This window comes from Podarcis gaigeae (assembly GCF_964106915.1).
Source record: "Podarcis gaigeae genome assembly, chromosome: 13".
NCBI lineage: Eukaryota > Metazoa > Chordata > Lepidosauria > Squamata > Lacertidae > Podarcis > Podarcis gaigeae.
The window spans coordinates 45,479,181-45,499,641 of NC_139689.1; the positions used below are offsets into that span (position 1 = coordinate 45,479,181).

At 41.8% G+C, this 20,461-nt stretch overlaps 1 protein-coding gene and 1 long non-coding RNA gene across 12 annotated transcripts in view; both read right to left on the reverse strand.

Moving 5' to 3' along the window:
- Positions 1 to 20,461, reverse strand: part of STRADA (STE20 related adaptor alpha) — a 23,992-nt gene continuing 3,531 nt past the window's right edge. For 6 of the 11 annotated variants that reach the window (XM_083709523.1, XM_083709525.1, XM_083709526.1 and 3 more), the window contains exons 3-12: positions 19,078 to 19,135; positions 14,061 to 14,163; positions 11,606 to 11,727; positions 8,206 to 8,314; positions 7,395 to 7,518; positions 6,049 to 6,220; positions 4,737 to 4,841; positions 4,356 to 4,597; positions 3,445 to 3,487; positions 1 to 1,419 (exon numbers count right to left, since the gene is read on the reverse strand). In XM_083709523.1, the coding sequence (XP_083565649.1) occupies positions 1,267 to 1,419; positions 3,445 to 3,487; positions 4,356 to 4,597; positions 4,737 to 4,841; positions 6,049 to 6,220; positions 7,395 to 7,518; positions 8,206 to 8,314; positions 11,606 to 11,727; positions 14,061 to 14,112 (1,122 nt within the window). In that variant the 5' untranslated portion in view covers positions 14,113 to 14,163; positions 19,078 to 19,135 and the 3' untranslated portion in view covers positions 1 to 1,266. Of the gene's footprint in view, positions 1,420 to 3,444; positions 3,488 to 4,355; positions 4,598 to 4,736; positions 4,842 to 6,048; positions 6,221 to 7,394; positions 7,519 to 8,205; positions 8,315 to 11,605; positions 11,728 to 14,060; positions 14,164 to 17,025; positions 17,055 to 19,077; positions 19,136 to 20,461 lie in introns of all 11 variants that reach the window. The other 5 variants (XM_083709516.1, XM_083709519.1, XM_083709520.1 and 2 more) reach the window with 1 other exon arrangement.
- LOC310830326 lies at positions 12,112 to 13,055 on the reverse strand. The gene is made up of 2 exons (XR_014557587.1): positions 12,602 to 13,055; positions 12,112 to 12,221 (listed from the first exon to the last, which is right to left on the reverse strand). It is a non-coding gene; the product is annotated as an uncharacterized lncRNA (long non-coding RNA).

Sequence of the window (20,461 nt, forward strand, 5' to 3'; positions counted from 1 at the left end):
TTTAAGAGTGCATAAAATTTTAATTGGCAACAAAACTAGAAGAGCAAACATGGACTGGGGTTCAAGTACAGTGTAAGACACACAGGCATACATAAAAGTCCTGCATCAGCTCCAACCAGACAGATGCAGCATTGGCTCAGTGCTTGATTGAGTGAAAATGATTAAGAAGAAAACAGCTCCCCTGGGGGTGGGAGAGAAATGGAAAGAAAAGGCTTCACTACACCATTTGGGGAAACTTCAGAACAGCAAGGTGTGTAGTAGACAGGAACACAGGGGGAAAGTGTTCAAGGTTCTGCAAGTTTTGTCATCAACCAGCACTTGTCCTAGGTGGAAACTAAAACTGGAGTGGCAAAGCATTTTTAGAATGAAAAGCTACAGTGAACAATGAACACTCATGCCCCTAAGAAAAAGAGGGTAGAATTTTGGCAGAGATACAGAGGAGTTTTTTAAATACGTTCAATCTGTGTTGGAGAGACAGCTAGGGCCAACATCCCTTAAACTCCTTACCCATCTCTTCCAGCAGAGTACATTTTAAGTGTTTCTTTTTTAAAAAAACCGGAGTGCACAGCACTCAGATCCACAGGTGGAGGTGAGCCATTACAGCAATACTTACACTAGGGGAAAATGCTGGCTTTGCTAGAAAGTGACTTGAGTCCTGCCTTTCTGGTTTGCTGTTGGAAACTTTTAGCACCATAGGGTTAAGTCTACCATTCCCATCATACTTTGATTATTCAGTGGGAAGAGAAAGGGGGGAATACATTCAGCATGGAATGCAGCTGTTGCAAATGCTACCTTCACTTTTGTCTTGCAAAGCCGAGTTTTCCATTGGGTAAGAATGCTTTGCAAGTAATATATGAACATCCAAGCTGATTCCCAGCTCTCTCAAAGGCAACCCTTGACTAGGAAGCTACAGCAAGGAACACCCAAACATCCTCCCTAAACCTGGAGCTCTTGCAACAGCACAGATATGGCAGGGGGAAACTGGTTCAATGGGCCATCATTTTGAATGCAAACCTACCAAAAGCTGAGCTAGAAGTCACTAGCACCACATCCTTGCTGCACTCACTGCACTCCCACAGTCTATACTCCCTGGGTCTGGCTCCAGTGTGTCACCTAGACCACCTTCCTATGGAAGACGTAAACTGCAGTATAACATCACGACTCGGTGAGAAAGGGAAGTGGTGTTACATAAGTAAACCATGCCTGAAGAAAGCTTGCTTTCTCTCAAGAACTTCTACACTTTATATGCTTCCTTCTGTTGGAGGTCTAGAACTCCCAGTCATCCATCTCAAGCTGCTCCAGATGGGAAACCAGTCCAAAAATAAGGCTAGGATCTTGTGCCTGCATGCCTTCAAAGCTGGTGATAGGTGTGACAGGATACAGCAGTTCAGGAAGCGCTTCAGAGGCACGGCGTTTGATCTGGAAGACATGGGGAGAAGGGAAAATGCTAAATTGGGCAGAATTGACAACTCCAAGCCAGAGTGAAGAGTTTAAGTGTAACTTAAAGGTAAAGGTACGGGCCGGTCTTGACAGACTCTGGGGTTGTGCGCCCATCTCACTCAAGAGGCCAGGGGCCAGCGCTGTCCGGAGACACTTCAGGGTCACGTGGCCAGCATGACATCGCTGCTCTGGCGAGCCAGAGCCGCACACGGAAACGCCGTTTACCTTCCCGCTGGTAAGCGGTCCCTATTTATCTACTTGCACCCGGAGGTGCTTTCGAACTGCTAGGTTGGCAGGCGCTGGGACCGAGCAGCGGGAGCGCACCCCGCCGCAGGGATTCGAACCGCCGACCTTTCGATCGGCAAGTCCTAGGCACTGAGGCTTTAACCCACAGCGCCACCTGCGTCCCATAAGTGTAACTTACACCAGCCTTATTATTCAGTCATGTAGGGTATACAACTGCACTTCTGAATATTTGGACATTCTCTGCACATGCTGTTAATTTAGTTTCATTGACTATTGTGGTCTCCACTGAAATAATAAAATAGAATTCTGGCTTTCATTAGTTTCATAGCTGCTGGGAACAAACAGAGCTTGGCTGTTGCCTTCATGCCCTGTTTGTAAGTGTCTCTGGGGCATTTGACTGCCCACTGTTGGAAATAGGACAGTGGACTAGATAGATCACCCAGAGCCCTCTCTTCTGTTAGGGGATGAGGAGGTGGCATTTGTGGAAAAGTCAAGCCAGGTTGAATTTTGTATTGGGTGTTCTATCCAAACACAACTGCTCTTATTTCCTCCAATATACCCTCATATTCATACATTTCCCACCTTTTGCAGCATTTCTGAATGACAACCTCACTGGGGGGGATCCCAACAGTTCCCTGACTTCCTGGTAATCTGGTTTCACAGTGTAATCCAAAATAAATCCAACAAGCCATTAGTATAGGGGGTGGCTAATGTCTGGGCTGGAGCCAAGCAAATTTCTCCCCTCCCCTCCCCAAAATGTCGGCAGTGTCAGCAAAAATTAAAACCAGTGCTGTGGTGTGCAGGGTGGTTTAAACCCATCCACTCCTTCCAGAAGCCTGATGGGGATGCAAATCACCCTCTTCTCATTCATCAGATTAAACATCTGATGAGTGGGGAGAAAGCAGTAGAACACCCCTTCCTAGCGGATCAACACAGATGTGTGCAAGTGAAGAGAGTGGGGTGGTCACATACATCACTGAGGGCCGACCAATGTAGCCCTTGAGCCAAAGAATTGGTTAGCCACGCCTGCATTAGAAAAATGGGGAAAATTACCAAATTTTGTATAGCTACAGGCTCAGCACAATGCAACAAAATAAACTCTCTCTCAAAAAAAAAAAAACACCCCAACCCACCCACCCCCATCATGCATTGGTATCACTGATATTGTATACAGCCTGAGTGATATAACTGGCAAGGGATATTACCAAAGGACACTGCTATTTGTTTCAGGCTAGTGGCCAGCAGCAAGGCCATTGCAATCACATAAGCAGGATTGCATGCATTTTCTCAACAGGCAGACACACCTGAAAAACAAAAATTTCCTAACCTTCAGAGTAGGATTGGGCCAGTGCTTTTACTAAGGGGTAGATACTTTAGCCTCAGCAAGGCTGAGGGAGAGACAGAATAGTGTTGGAGCAACTCACAGCCAGTGAGGAAGGGAGAAAAAAGCCCCCAAAATCCTGAGTTGCAGGAACAATCTCCTTGGCTCACTGGACATATGTAGCAAGGTGTGCTTTGTGTTCCTTGCAATCCCTTGGCCCTCTTGCCCACCACCAGATCAAAGTGCCCTCATTCACCCAAGGGTTGTAATAAAAACCAAGAGCAGCTTCCGAGTTTCAAAACCCTAGAAACGTCCCATTATCACAGGAGAAAGTTCCAATAGCAACGGGGTCCCCCCACCCCCGGTTTCTGGGGGCCTACTTTCTGCTACAGCATGATGGGGAAAAAGGAAGAATATTACTGGGGCAAAAGTGTTACCTGTTTGAAAAAGGAATGGTTGAGCAGTGTACTTGCGCTTGGCCTGTTCAAGAGAATAACAAGAAGGGGTGGCGTATCAGTACAAGAAGGAATAAGGATGGAGAGAGAGCAGTAAATATTATATTTTATAGCTTCAGGATGGTGAAGCTATAAGAAACACTTGCCCACTGTTTGTGGCTTTCCTATCTGCCCCAAGCGAGAAAAAGCTTCGGAACGTCCATATCCAGGTTAATGAAAGAACAGTGGGGAATAAGAACTGCAAGAGACATACAATCCCTGTTCCAACTACATTTGATAACACCTGAAAGCCACCATCCTCTCTATCAACCTAGGCTAGTAGTTCATCTAAGAAGTTTCTTGCTGTGGCTACATCAACGGCTATCCTGACTGTAGCAACACTGATCACAAAAGCCATTCTACGTCTGCGCATTTGGAACAGGTGAATACATTCAAGCAGAGAGGACATTTGCATACTTTGTTATTGTTTTGCACCTTCTGAGAGCAGATCTGTTTGATAAAGACTTTGAATGTCCCCCTTTTACCAGCCAACACCATGAGAATCTGCTTTATAGGGATACGCAAACAGCTGCTTTGATATATTCATTCATCAAGCCCTGTGGGATGTTTTAGCTCAGTCTCCCCCACCAGACGCTTTACAATTATCAAGTGTATCCCCTGTGCACCCTAATCAGGGAGTTTCCAGGCCTTCCACATTCTGGTGACAGAACCTAGGTTAGAGACCATGGATCCTACCAAGTGATGTTCTTCCTTCTTCTACCATCCCATTAGCATACTTTTAGAAAAAAGGCTTCAATGTATACCAAGCATAACATAGGTCTCCCACATCACCAGAGGGGATGCGCCTTTTCAAACCTTCCTCAGTCAGTGAGATTTCTTTGTTTTTGCTATACCTCAGGTCTGGGTTCCTTTGTAGGCATTGCTCCACAAAGTGGTGGAAGGAGGGCGAGAAGGTACGGTGGTATGGATGTGGTGCTGCCTCGCCATTAGAGGCCCTGGCACTGCTGGCTGCCATGCCTTCCCCCAGCCCAGTGCTAACCCCTGAGCGTGATGGCTTCATGGTCAGCTCCTCTGGAGGAATAGTAGTTGTGTCCAGCAGGCAAGGGACAGTGCCATTTAGCTTCTCCAAAAGCATCTGAAGTACAAGAGGGGGAAAGCAGGTGCATTTGGTTTACCAGAAAAGCTCGCCCTACAGTAACACGGCTAGTGCTGCAATACTTTTAGCTCGGATAATAGTACAGGCGGGGGCTGAAGTGGAGCAGAAAATTCCCTACCTGAGTTGCAGGCATATCCTTGAAAGGGACATGGCCATTTGCCAGCTCACAGGCTGTTATTCCTACACTGTAGATGTCAGATTTTGCATCATAGCCTTGGAGATTCTAAAAGGATAAAATGAAAATAATGTGCTTAATCCATTGTGACTCCTGTTTAAATTGTGGTGGAAATTAATTAAACAAAGAATCTATCACTGCTACCTACAAAAAGACAGTATTTTAGGAACAGAGGAAGCTGCCTCATACTGAGTCAGATCACTGGGTCCTTCTAGCTTAGTCCTGTTTACACCAGGGGTTGTCAACCTGGTCCCTACCGCCCACTAGTGGGCATTTCAGGGTTCTAGGTGGGCGGAAGGGGGTTCTGCAGCACAAGCTGAATCCTCCTTTCATCAAGCACTGGTGGGCGGTAAGGAAATTTTACCATCAAGAAAGATGTATTAGCAGGCGGTAGGTATAAAAAGGCTGACTATCCCTGGTCTACACTGACCGGAGGCCACTCTCCAGGGTTTCAGATACAAGTTCTCTCCCTGGAGACATGGGTGTAGCCAGGACTTTTGTTGGGGGTGGCAGGACTTTTGTTGGGCAGGGGCAGAACTGACATGATTGGTCAGTTAGTTAAGTACAGTGGTACCTCTGGTTACATACTTAATTCGTTCTGGAGGTTCATTCTTAACCTGAAACTGTTTTTAACCTGAAGCACCACTTTAGCTAATGGGGCCTCATGCTGCTGCCGCGCTGCTCCCAGGCGATTTCTGTTCTCATCCTGAAGCAAAGTTCTTAACCTGAGATACTATTTCTGGGTTAACGGAGTCTGTAACCTGAAGCGTATCTAACCTGAAGCATATGTAACCTGAGGTACCACTGTATTTCTATTGTTTTACATGATCTAGGGGGCAGCTGCCCCCCACCCTGGCTACACCCATGCCTAGAGAGGCCAGGGATTGAATCTGGCATCTTCTACATGCAAAGCAGATGCTCTACCCCTAAGCTGTGGCCCTTGTGTCAGTTTTATATGTGCTTTTAGTGTTACTTCCACGTTACACAAAAAGACCCCCCAGGATCTGCTCAACAGAGGAGGACACCCCTAATCTGTGGTTGAAGCTCAAGCTCCTCAGTGTAAGAGTTCAGTGTTTGTTTCTTTTAGAAAAGTGGAGTTGGTGAGGTGGGAGGTTTACCTGAACAGCTACCTTAAGACTACATAGTTGGGGTATTGCACAGAACAATTCGTTTTATCAATGAGGCACATTTGGCAAGAGTTGGTCCTGTACACTCGAGGGCTAAGTAAACGAGACTAAGAAAGACTCTAACATACCTGCTGCAAGACCTCTGGGCTTAGCCATGGCAGAACCTTGATGCTATACTTGGGGAAATCATGAACTACTTTGAGACGCTGACCATGACTGATCATGCTTAGGTTACTGCGCAGGCCAGAGAGGTACACCTTCCCATCTGCAGAAATCAGGACATGACTGGCCTTCACGCTCCTGCATACAAAGAGGATAGAGAGAAAGCAGCCACAAACCCCCCCACCCAACCCCTCCATCCAACCCTACTCAATTTTATATGTAGGAAATCTAAAGCCTGGGATCCAAGTATATGCAAGTGTATCCTGTAACACTACATACTACATGCAAATAGGAAGTCATGTATCATACTCAGCAACCATTTGATTGCTGAGTCGAGGCAAGACTTAAACATCTCTGCTTATTTCTTAGCAAGAGGGAGAAGCCTTGAAACTTTCCTTCTCCCTACCCAACTTAGTAAGACTAGCTGAGCACACTTGTTGTTCAGGTCTCAGTCCATGCTTCTAATGCGGAGTAACAAATGAAAACATGGCAATCTAGACTGTACCTATGTACCAGATGTGAGAGAGAGGCTACCTGGTTCACAATTTAATAGAGTAACCCTAATTAAAAAGGTAAAATTAAAGGGACAAAACGACTGACAACTAATTCTTACGGGGACATTTCTTTGCAAGCAGTAAGGGTAGAATGTCGGCATGCACACATGCTGTTTTTACATTGAGAACTAAGCTCTCAGCTCAGCTCAGATTCCGTATGATACAATTCTATACTGATGTGGCAAACACCCAGTAAACACCCAGTGGTAGTTTGCGTTGTGCCCTCTGACAAAAAGCAGGAGCAAGACAACTTCAATTCTCCTTTTGCCTAATTATGTTTCCAGTCCCATGACATTTTAACATTTCTTATTGTTGTTTACACCACAAACTCAAACCAGCTTCAACTCCATTTGACTGTACAGTGGTACCTCGGGTTAAGTACTTAATTTGTTGTGGAGGTCTGTTCTTAACCTGAAACTGTTCTTAACCTGAAGCACCACTTTAGCTAATGGGGCCTCCCTCTGCTGCTGCATCGCTGCTGCAGGATTTCTGTTCTTATCCTGAAGCAAAGTTCTTAACCCGAGGTAAAATTTCTGGGTTAGTGGAGTCTGTAACCTGAAGCGTATGTAACCCGAGGTACCACTGTAATGCCTACCAAACAAGTAGTCCAGGAAACTACAGCTCTACCAATGGACTATGGTTTTTTTAAGAAATTACACTCAAATGACTACAACTTCCTAAATCTTTGTGTTAAGCTGAGATACTAGGCCTCCTTTCAGAAGAGTTTAATTTTGCTTTCTAATGCTTAAAGGGCTTACCTGTGAACATATCCCATATGGTGAATGTAATCAAGGGCCTTCAAAACACCTTGGAGGATATAAGCCATAGCTAGCTCACTCATCCCATCCATAAAATGTGTACAGATTAAATCTTTAGCAGAACCTACAAAAAGGAGAAAAAACACAAGGTGCTTCAACGGTTCCAGAAAAACTAAACCCAGTTGTTTTAACAATTGCTCCTCTCATTATTTGTAGAAGACGGACACATGCATAGACCTGCCTTCAGATGCCAGAGGGAATATGTTCAAGCACATATAACTACACTTGAGAAGACTAAAGTAATTTCTGGTCCAATTTTCTCTAATAGTACCCCACCCCAAACAAAACTTCCTCCCTTGTAGAGACGACATTAGCAGAGAGAAAGGTTAAATTTGATTGAACCAAAGACTGGTTACAAATACAAAAGCTAAATTCTATCATTACAAAATTCTCTTTTTCATCAAACAGGGAATTTTTATCGCAGAAGATGCTTTGAAAACTTCATTTGCTTTTAAAAGGCTTTCAAGTTTCCCTTCCTGAGGGTTATGCTTACCTCAAAATGACTGAGAGACAGAGAGGGAAGGGCCTCACTTGGAATTTCACCATCCACAGCCTAACAGAATACTCTGTCTCTGAGGTTAACGTAAAACTTTCCTGGAAAGAGCACATGCAGAGCAAATACTGAAAAAAGGGAAGCCTCACCTCATTTACAGCACCATAAGTGCATAGGATCATTGTGGGTGTCTGAATGTGTCCTCACATCAAACCTATATCCTGTCTAATGGTGGAGGAAGGTTCATGTTTTACTTACCATAAGCCATGAAAGATGTAACAACCCACAGTTCATTGTCGGCTATGAAGGCTGCTTTATATGGCACAAGATTTGGGTGGCTGAAGAACTTTGAGACATGAAGCTCACCCTGAAAGCAAAAAATGATAAGACAACAATTATTTTTTTAACAAATGAGTAAAGGAAACTTGAAGAGGTATGGATACTCTAGGGGAAAAACAATTGGCCAATTGGCACCCTTTCACAACTTATATCATGGCTTATTGCTTCTTTTGCCAGTTAAGGGTACAATCAGAATTTGGATACTTAATCCGCATGAATTACTGAGACAAATAAAATAATAAAAACACCACTGCACTGTAACAGGAGTAAACCAAACCAAAGGGTCAGCAATAAAAGAGCATTTTGCTAGTAATTTTATTTGCTTAGCTATTTATACAGCAGGTAATATTTGGAAACAAGCTAATCAAGGTTTCTTATTGTTTAATCTTGGAAATCGCTTGACAGCTTTGACTGTTTTTAAATAGCTAGTTCTGTTGACCAGGTGTTTTCTAAATTTGCGGTACAGCTCAGCAAAACACATTATGTGAATCAAAAGATACCAGCTTCAAATGAAGGTGCCCTCTCTTCTTACAGGAAAATACATACATACACACATACACTATATACTTTGGCAAGTTTCTTGCTTGACTGTTCACTATGCATTTGGACACTTGTTAAGATATTGTAACCCAATTCTTCATAATGGATCTTGAGATTAAACAGTGGGTTTTCATCTATGTTTGGATACAACTGGACACCATTTTGAATCAAGATGGCGGACTGAACCTTTCAAAATCGTCCTCATTCTAACCACTTCTTTCAAAACTATCAAATTTTTGGTTTCTTGGAAAAGTACACTGGGTATGAGGCTACTAGCAGATAATAATTGGGAGGGGGGTTTGTTTCCTCATAATTTATTCAGACTTGCAGCCTGTGTTACCTTTGAGTGCTCAAAGATAATGTTTACAGGCACTTAAAAAAACCCAAACTCCTTGATTTCAGTGGGTAAGACTTACATTGGCTATCACCTTTAAACATTTAAAAGTAATAAAATTCTATTCCAAACCAGTGCTTATGAACAATCTGAAACTAAATCCATGTAAGTCATAGTTGTCAATGATGGATTATCTTGAAAGAACATATTTGCAGTCTGTGGTGTCTTTGTGACCCAATTTTGCTCCTGGATTGTCATGAAAGCTTTTCTTATCAGCTACAACTAGCAAATGCCCCTACTTGTTAGAGAGGTCACTGTTAATCTCAAAGATTAATTACTGTAATATACTATCCATGGAGTTGCCCTTGAAGACCACCTGACATTTCAGATGACAGAGAATACAGTGCAATTCATAATGCATTACTACATTATAAGCAACCAATAAACTACAATATAAAATGAACAAAAATATTGAGTCTTTCTGTGGTGCTTAGGACCTAATGATTCATTCTACTAACTCTTCCCCTCTACATCATGAAGTCGTTTTTATCTTACCAGGGACTTATGTCTGAGCAGAAATGCATAGGATTACACTATAAAGAAGCCATTTAAAGCTCCAAATCTTCCAACTGTAAGAGCAATTTAGCAGTGGAAGATGTTATGGAAATGCCTTTCTTGTAAGTTCAGGAGGACAGGAATTTGTCGTCTATCTCTGTTTCCCAACTGGGATATTCCAAGGGGGCCACAGGTGAAAATCACATAAATGGGGGCCCACAGCACGAGGCTAGGGAGCCACAGAGGGTCATGAGAAGTGAAGGGGAAAAAGCATTAAAAAACCCCTGATCGGCTGGCTATCACAAGAGGGTAAGGGGGCAACCTACCAGGGCCTAGCGCTTCTTTTTGCCACATGTGGTTTCTTGGAGCTGTCCTGGTTTGTTTCTGGCGGGAGGGGGCGATCACTGAGGCTCCAGTTTGGCCAGCAGAGCCTGTGATCCAGAACCTCCAGGTCAGATAAGTCTGGGCGAGCCAGAGTTGCTTGTTGCTGCCGCCAGTGCTGGTCCTGGGGGCAGCCTGGGCCTGACTCTGCAAGGTGCAGGGTGCAATCCACTGCAGCATCTAGAGGATCAGGGCCTTCAGATGATGTCAAGGGGCGTAGGGCCCGTCAGCAGCGTCTGTCCAGCTCTGCAAGGCGTGGGGTGAAATTCACCCCAGAGCCTAGCTGAGTGGGTCATCTGGTGCTGCTGACTTGCATCTAGTAAATAACTATCTACTCACAAGAACGCTGCACTGAGTTCAGTAGGCCTTACTCCCAGGTAAAGGTGTGTGGAGCTACAGTGTTTTATCTAAGCAGCCAGGTTCCTCCAGATGACAAGATCTTTTTGCAGCAGGTCAGTGAGGACCACTTGCTTTTTAAAATTTCCCCATATATACCAAACTCCCTGTGTGCCTTTTGGACTGTATCTACTGTAGGTTTCCCCTACTGTATCAAATAACTTGGGTTAAATATAACTTGGGTTAAATATTTACTTTTTATAATACATGGAAGATGGATCTCCCTCAGAAGGTACTAGACTCTCCTTCCTTGGAGATTTCTAAGTAGAGGTTGGATGGCCATCTGTCATGGATGCTTCAGCTGAGATTCCTACATTGCAGGGAGTTGCACTAGAAAAATGATCCTTGGGGTCGCTTCCAGCTCCACGAGTCTATGTTTTTGTGCTTCAACAATATTTCATTACAGTGGTACCTCGGGTTACACACGCTTCAGGTCACAGACTCTGCTAACCCAGAAATAGTACCTCGGGTTAAGAACTTTGCTTCAGGATGAGAACAGAAATCGGCGTGGCAGCAGCAGGAGGCCCCATTAGCTAAAGTGGTGCTTCAGGTTAAGAACAGTTTCAGGTTAAGAATGGACTCTGGAACAAATTAAGTACTTAACCCGAAGTACCACTGTATGTTTTTATCATTTTATGCAATTGTATTTTGTATAAATTATAAAAATTATAAAAATGTTCTATTTACAAACAAAACCTTTAAATAGCTACCTTTCTACTGGTAGGACGGGGGTGGGGGCATGAGTGTAGCCAGGATTTTTGTTAGGGGGCAGAATCTCAGATTTGTATTGATTTTCACTTATTGGGAGGGGCAGTTGCCCCCCTCCCCCATCTATGCCCATGGGGGGCATAGAAAGGAAACAAGTTTGGAAGGGGGCTACGGGGATAAAGGGAACACTGGTCTATCTAGTCTTAAGACAGAGACTTTGTCAGTTGTTCAGTTCTACAACCCAGCCACTAACAGATGAAACAACACTATATAGAATCATAGGGGCCTAAGGAAGTGGAATGTCAGCAAAGGAGTGCCATTTGCCACAGTAATTCAGACTGAATCAAGGTAAGCATCTCCAACTAAGGACGAAGCAAAGTAACAGCACAAGATTGCTACCTCTACCTGCAAAAATGCCACCATCTCATTGGTGCAGGCCTCTAAGTTGATCCTCCGTACAGTGACAAACTCTCCTGTTGGTTTATACCGTGCAAGATTCACTATCATTAGCTCCTCAAAGCCCTTGCCTGAAAAGATAAGAGGCATTTTTGTCACAATAACACTTTCCACAAAATCTTAACTGAAGCATTTTCCTGCTGGGAGTTATCTATTTTTGAAATTATGGTAGAATTCAGATAAAACCTATCTTAATCTAGGTTCTAAAGCTGAATTTATCAGTTTTCTTCCTACTTATTTCATTTTGTTAATATGTTATAGTGTTCATTTATATACAGCTTACTCATTTTCTTTTTGACTCTTGTTATATTATAAATCAAACCAAGAAACAGCTAGCAGAAAACAAAGCAAATGACCAGCTTGTTATAACTTCCCTCCGTTAAATGAAATGGAAATGCTAAACTTCTATAACACAAATTTTCAAACAAACAAAATGCGTACCACAGTGGAATACCTGCCAGTAAACAATGTCTGGAAACAATAAAAATAATTCATTCTATCACAATGTTCTTTTATCAATGGGACTTAAGTCCTGGCAAACTTTTCACACTGATTTTAATGGATTCTATGTGTGACTAGGGACGCAGGTGGCGCTGTGGGTTAAAGCCTCAGCGCCTAGGACTTGCCGATTGAAAGGTTGGCGGTTCGAATCCCTGCGGCGGGGTGCGCTCCCGCTGCTCGGTCCCAGCGCCTGCCAACCTAGCAGTTCGAAAGCACCTCCGGGTGCAAGTAGATAAATAGGGACCGCTTACCAGCGGGAAGGTAAACGGCGTTTCCATGTGCAGCTCTGGCTCGTCAGATGCAGCTTTGTCACGCTGGCCACGTGACCCGGAAGTGTCTCCGGACAGCGCTGGCCCCTGGCCTCCTAAGTGAAATGGGCGCACAACCCCAGAGTCTGTCAAGACTGGCCCGTACGGGCAGGGGTACCTTTACTTTTACCTTTACCTATGTGTGACTAACTTAGCCCTGCTCTAGCTCACATTTTTATGATTTAGACTGCATGATAAATCATCATTAGATAAACAATCATGAAGGATGTTACCCATCACAAGGTATGATCTGAATATTCAGGAGACCATCTCCTTGCTAAAGCTTAGTAGGTCTGGATACAACAACAACAACAACAACAATAATAATACTCCACCCATCTGGCTGGGTTTCCCCAGCCATTCCAGGCAGCTAGTCAGTGACTGAATGAGTGATCACCTGGGAAATAGATGGGCACTGTCTTGAGTTTCTTGATGGAAAAAAGGCAGGATATAAATGTAATAAAATAAATACAAATACACTTTTTTTTAAAAAAATGTTTAAATTGCTATGACAAGTTACTTTTTCTATGTAATTTCTCTGAAATTAAGACAACTCTCCATAGTAAATTTCATGGTGATACAATATTTGTACAAAGTTAATAACTGCAGAATGTTAAGAAGTAGTCACACTTCTAAATCCCATTTATTATACTCCTGCAGCTGTTTGATGCATAAAATTAAGGAGTAGGGTAAGTGAAGCAACCACCTTGAAAAACAGTGGGTTGGAAAATCAGCTCAGAATTTTTTTAAAAAGCAAGTCTTCAGAAGAAGTCTGAATTTGCCATCTCAGGACATGACAAGTTTGGGGAGAGGGAAGAGGTGTCTGGACAATTATCAGTCTCTACAACAGCAGGACAGGTTTCACAAATGGATCTTGAATACAATAAATACCTTGCAATATCCCTTGCCTGAAAATGGAACCTGTTCTTCTCAACACGCAAGGAATGCAAGACAGATATAAAACCTTATCCATTTCAAAGTGACTAGAGGGAATTTAGGAAGTAGCACAGGTGGAAAGAGCATTGGGCTTTGCTGTACTGCATCAGAAATGGCAAGGGAATGGAAGGTGAACAACAGCAACTGATTAGGACTAACCCCACACGTATGAGTGACCTGATAGATGTCCAATTCTGCATTTTTGAGATTCTGTATTCACCCCAGAACACACTGACTCCTAATCCCAGCTTCACCTGAAATAGCATGGGGAGGGCAGCATTTGATTGCCCAAGAACCAAAACAATTTCCTCCAGACTCAGCAAAAACGCTGAAGCTGGAATGAAAGAGGTGACAATGATGATGGGTGGCCTGGAACCTACTTCCCAATACCCACCCACCCAGAGGTGTCCCAGTTTCCCTAATGTCTCAGTACTCCATTACAAGAGGATACTTCTTTTTTAAATATTTGTCATTTTATGGCTTAACATTAAAGTATATGCCTAGAAAGAAAACAGCAGCCAATATCAGTGCTGTTAAAAATAACAGAACCTCAAGAAAGGATAACATTATTCAACTCATAAACAAAGTCAACTAAGGAAATGAGGAGAACTTCAGTACTATGAAAAGTGAAACACCCAAAACTAAAATCAAAACATTACCTATTATGGTCAGTAACTCATAACAATTGCTGTCGGGCAAATAACAGTTCATGGTGTCCCTTTTCGGGGAGGATGCTATCGATTCTGAGCTTGCTTCATTGGTCTGGAAAAGAAAAGAGTAAGATGCAAGAGACTAACAGGACAGGGTTAGCTTTTCTGTATGACAGTTTTGAATACACAGTACTCAAATTGCAAGGATGTGGTTTGTATGCTGGAGAATCTCTCCAAAATATCATTTATAGCTTTTGTAACCTTAGGATACAATCCTATACACAAGTCCCAATGAACTCAATGGAACTTGCTTTTAAGGGGGCATGTATAGGATCATGCTCAGAGTTCAAAAATGTCACTGCTCTCACAGCTTATTATGTATGGTCTCCTTTGCTACCTCATATAGTCAAATTCCCTCCCAGAACACTCTTGTGGCCTGCCTCCTCAAAACCAGCGCACAAAAAATCAAAATCCAAGAAATTTACAATTTTCAGATGCAAACATTTCCAGATATAGATTTGAAATCTGGGTTTAGAAGTGCCATGCAACTTCAAAACTTCCTGTCACTATTTTCTGCCCTACAGGAAGTATCATAATATCTCAAGTTCAATCTTCAGCTCCTCTAACTAAAAGAAAAAATAAACAGGGCTAGGAAAGACTTCTGACTGAAATGTGGAGAGCCACTGTCAGTCAAATAAGGCTCTTAAGCTAGATTGATTAATGGTTCATATGTTCCTACCACAGCTTCCAAAAGGACAGTCATTGTATTTCCTTTGCAATCTTACTGAGAAACCCTTGTTTTTTATTCACTTCCCTTATTTGCGCTTCAATTGTCTGAAAAGCACAATGCACACTGAATGCGCTTCATAAATGGGAAAATGCCTGTAATAATAAAAACAGAGAACCTGCAAAGAAACTCAGGTACTGGAAATGAAAAACGAACAGGAAAAGTCAGACTTCAGCATAATGGCAGCTGTGTGTCTAACAGTGCAACCTTAATTACGTTTACTCAGAAGGAAGTCCTACAGAATTCCATGGGGCTTACTCTCAGGAAAGTGTGCTTATGACTGCAGCCTAAAACTCTTTTAAGATGAAGGCAGTTATGTTAGTAAAGCATAAAGTTTTGTATTGTAATAAGTAGCTAATCTGCTATTTTTACACATCAAGATCCCCTCCCCCATTACATTTTATTATGACATTTCCTCCCCCTCTTCCAAAACTTCTTAAGGTATTTTCTACATCTCCACGCAGAAACAGCAACTGGTTGAAAAATTCTATCCATGCAGAGGAACTCTACTGAACTTGGTATTTTATAAACAAGTAAAAAAAGCTTAAATTAAAATGCTACTTGTGAAGTACAGCACACAAAAAGCCCCTGCAAGAAAAACAAATACAGCTGCCCGCAAGGGTTTCAACACAGGACCTCTTTTGGTGTAAATGGCAAAAATTTAGAAAACAGGAAAGAAAAAACCCTTCTCCTTCTGAATTTATAAAATACTCTAGCCTCTAAACAGATGGCTTTTTGGATACTTAAATTTAGCTGGACCTATATTTTAATAACATGTGTTTGGAAAAATCAGACGTACTTTTACTAGTGTGACTGGAAAAAACAGAGCCAAGACTGGAAAAAGAATCTTGTGTACAAATTAGCAACTCAAGATTTGACCACCTACTCCAGTCTCTTCTCTCAATCAATCTCTTTAGCATCATTGGCCCACAACCCCCCAAATACTACCCTGTTCATTCTCTCCATACCAATATAACACAAGCATCCCATCCCTAGACTCCCATGTGAGATTTCCCCAGCTTCACTTTCTCTAGTTCTTGGTCTTCACTAGCCTTCATATGCTCAGATTCTACCATTTTTTTCCACTGCCCAGTCTGCCTTGCCTACTTTAGCCAATATCTCTCTGCTTTATCCTCACTCAGCTTTCAGCCTGCCTGACTGCTTTATCTTTCCTTCTCTCCCTTTCAACAGTATATATAGCCCCTTCTACTGCTAGATCATGTAAAATACATCCCTCATTCTCCTTTTCTCATTGGCCCTTCCTTACCCTAGCTTCCTGTCAATTCTTGTCTTATTTTCCTCAAACCTGCACCACCTATGATTTTGTTTCTCAGCTCACTGCCTACTCTGCTCCATTTCATTAGCTACTCTGGCTACCAATTCCATGTATCATAGCGTCCCAACTTTCTGGGCCCTTTTCACAGGCCTCAGCTTCCCTTCCTACTCAATAGCATGATTTTCCCCAGTGAAAATGACCTTTCATTTCTCTCGCAGAAGCTGCACGTTGTCGCAAGGTTGTAAATGCTGATGTATATACCCTGAAGAGCTAGAATATTTATGAACATTCCATGACATCACAACAGTTCAATAAATGGTATGTGTGTGTTGCAGTCAGGCAGGCAATTATTAGTTTTACACTGTAATCCTATACGTGTCTACTCAGTGGGGACTACTAGATGTTCCACATATTCACACTGATATGGAAAAGTAATAATCCTAGGTGTCAGCAAGTTGGCCAGGTCCCTGGGATTTTTCCAGCTCTGGCCACAATTGTGATAGGATAGTGCAAATTGATTTTGGCAGGCCATTAACTCTTGAATTTGAGCATAGGCTGAGAAAAAGGGTCGTTTCGAATATTTTTAAATAGCTGTTCAACTATCTCACTTCCAGATTTTCTTTTTAAACAGGAATTTTATTGTTTTATTTTTCAAAAAATAAAAGATCAGCTGAACAGCCATATAATTTTACATTACTAGTGAGAACAACCATTTAAAATCCAGGATTTAAGGCTAAAATAAATCTACATGCCACACACCAAAATCTTATTTCCAGGTTGAAACCTTGTTCCCACAAATGTAGAGCTGAAAATATTAGATGTATAAATAAGGCAAAATGGAAAAAATGTCATAATGTCCACAAATCTCCATGCAATAGGCCACAGCACCACAGCCTACAAAGGTCACTTACTTTTCTCCGAGAGTCACCCGGAGGCTGCTCTGGAGTAAAGAAATTAATCATTCATTCAACTGTGTTTTCTTAAATAGATACCCATTAAGAACAAAACCAGAATCAGTTAATTTACAAGAGATATTCAAATAACCTCAAAAGGGCATCATAACCTACACTAGCGTCATTCTGATCACTGCTACTGGACAAAAATAGTAATTCCTTGCTGGTTTGGGGGATCTGATTAATGCTATTTTGTTCCCCTAAAACATATCCACATAAACAGCTTTAAACTGAGAGAGACTTCAAGCTACACTTCCCTTCCCTCAAGAGGCATAGCGCCATTTGTATAGTGTCCAATTCTCCATCACAGGGGGAAAAAGAAATAGTTTGAGATCCATGCTTTGAGGCTCCAACATTGTGAGTTGGAGCCTCAACAACCCAGCCACAGCCAAGCAAGAGGGAAATATGAGGACTGCAAAACTGGAGCCAGGAGCCAGTTCTGAACTAGCTTATACAGGCTTACTCACAGTTGGCATATGGAAATCAATGGATTTTTCAAGCTCATCCATTTCAATGAGTCTACTTTAAATTTGAGGATTTTACAATCCACAAGCACATCTGAATCTGCTTTTTGTACATAATTCACTTTAAATAGTCAGTGCTAAAAGATATGGGGAGGGAAAGAACCTACTGAACCAGTGATAAGAACACTGGAGAAAAATGAAGTTTGGATGGCCGAATTCAGAAGTCAGAGCAGATTAAGTGCAAATAGATGTTTTGTGCTGATATCTTAAAAATTCCCCAAAGCTCATTATGCAGATAAGCCATCTGCCCTAAAGTCAAATTATGCCTAGCTTAAAGGAGGGCAACTCAGTAGATGGCCTTCAAATCAGACCTGGATGCAAAAAAAGAGGAAAAAGAGAGAAGGTTCATATGAGGCTCAAAACCCATGAAAGAAGCAACATGACATAGTGGACAACTCGTCACCCTAAAATTTCAGAGACCTGGAACAGATTCAGACAATGACTCACTAGGGCTCCCTGGTCAAATCATTACTATTTAGAGACTTTTTGTAAGTTGCAATGAGATGCAATTCAAAATGCTTTCCAATCACCTGGCATGAAGGCAGCTTTTAGAGGCGTTGTGTATTTTTTGTTTAAAGTTCAGCAATTTCACATTTGAGTACTTTTAGATTTATTTGATGGATGCTCTCCAGACCCAGTGATGTTAATGTTTAATTTGTTGATAAGTCTGGGAACAAGCAATTGCTAGTTTGAAAGTGTCCCTATGTTAAAATTCTGCCTGCATGGGCAAAGCTTACATATCAAGAAGACTTCTACTCCAGCCTTTCCCTTGATATGTTAGCTTTCCAAACAAGCAATCTGGCACATTCATTCTGAAAGGGTATTTGTTTGGCTTGGGAGGTCTCTAATCTCATGCTCATGGAACACTGGAATTGGCTTGGCTTAAAGAATACATTTTAATTTCTAACCCAGAATTTTGTTACTGCAGAATCGAATGAGGGACATATCTGGTTAATTATAGTCGGTTAAGGCTTGAGTATTTAAGCAGAATTTGTGGTGGAAATCTCTTAATATTCCTATGAACAGGTACAGTTTCAAACCAATGTATTAGAGTGACTGGAAATGTCCCTCATTGAAATCCAGTCAAAATAAATGGTAAGAGCACAATCCACATTAGAGAAGCTCCTAGTGGGTGCTGCAACTCATGAAACAGTGGACAGATTTTGTAAACTAGGAGCAGAGAACCTTTGTCCTATTGTCTTTGCCCCATGGGAAAACCTAATTGTGAGCCAAAGCCAACTGAGCAGCATTTCTATCACGGTAGGATTATATAGCTCTCTCTCTGTACAACCCTGTATCTGGGGGTCACATGAAATTAAGCCAAGAGCCACATCTTCCCCAACACCATTTGTCTTTGTGAGGTTCCTCCAGGATCAGAACTGAAATTACACCTACAGGTGTGCTGTCAAGTATTTAACTTACTTTCACAGCACTGAGAAACATGGAGAACAGCTAAGGAAATAATCGATTCATTTAAAGCACTTACCTCCAAACAGTTCCAACTCCCTCAAGCCCTCAAAAATGAACTTCTCGGACATCCACCGCTAGAAAAATAAACCCCACAAAGGCATAACTTAATGTGGCACCATTTATTTTAATTGCACTTAACCAAAGAAAAAAATCTCTGTTGACATAAAATGCAGCAACAAAGAGATTGTTCAGACATAATGCCTTGATATTACACCATGCAATCCCCCATGCAGCCTGCTGTTTTATCTGAACCAGCACACTATGGTATGTAGTGTAAGCAAAAGCTCTAGTGTGCCATTTCATACAAACGGTAAAACATGGTTTGCCTCAAATCAGGATCAGAGGAGGGAACTGCTATGTGAAAGGGGAGAGTGATTTCTCACTGCTCATTCATGGTTTGCAATTTGCAAAAATCTTCCCTTGGTAACAACATCCTGCCCTCTCCCCACCTTACCTAATTTCAGACACTTTACCCCCACCCTAGCTTCAATATGGAAAGCCAAGATAGAAAGAACAGCACCTGAACGAAGCAATGGAGATAAAGTGTTCATTCCCCCCACCCACATTTTTCTCTTGATGTAAAAAGTGTGTATGTGATAGAAATATGTGAACAAGCCTGGCTGGCCCACCTTGCATCTATTTTGGTCCTGAGTTGTGTCTAACTTGTTCCACTGGCTCCAATGAGGGCAAGTCATGACTAAGTTTAACTGAATCAGCAAAATCGTTTTGTGGCAACTTGAAACAATCTTACTAAAAATACAAAAATCCCCACACCTATTAAAAGAATCTGTAATGTGGAGTTGAAGTTTTTTCACTGTTAGAAATGCATTGCTTCTTAAGATTAATTAGTAACATAATGAATGAGCACAACACGTTAAATTGGGAAACTGGGATTGTTAAAATTCTAGTCCAATCTAAAATCAAACTTGTAATTAACTTTCCTCAGGTGATTTCTAAGAACATACATATATATGTGTACAACTCTTCAGGCAAGCTAAAATTACTATGGTAACAGTTTTCAGTGCTTTAATCTCCCCCGCATCAAAATAACATAAAGTTAAGTGTATGCTATTGAGTTGCCATGTCTTAAAATACCTATAAGTGCTCCAACAAAACTAATGCCAAGTAAATGTCTGGATTTGTTTAAATATAACATTTAACCCATGCTAAGTGTATGTTGTTGAATTGTTCAAGTCAAATATTTCACAGCTACTTTTGAGAAAAAACAACTTTCATATATTTATATAGCATGTAAAATTAAGATGACACACATTAAGCAAAGGAAAAAAATAAGTTAAACAAACATGTTAAATTAGCAGTGTCAATTTAGAGCAATAAAAAATTATCCAATCCAAAACTTTCTAGAAAACCCACATCACTGAATAGAAAGCTCTGCACTG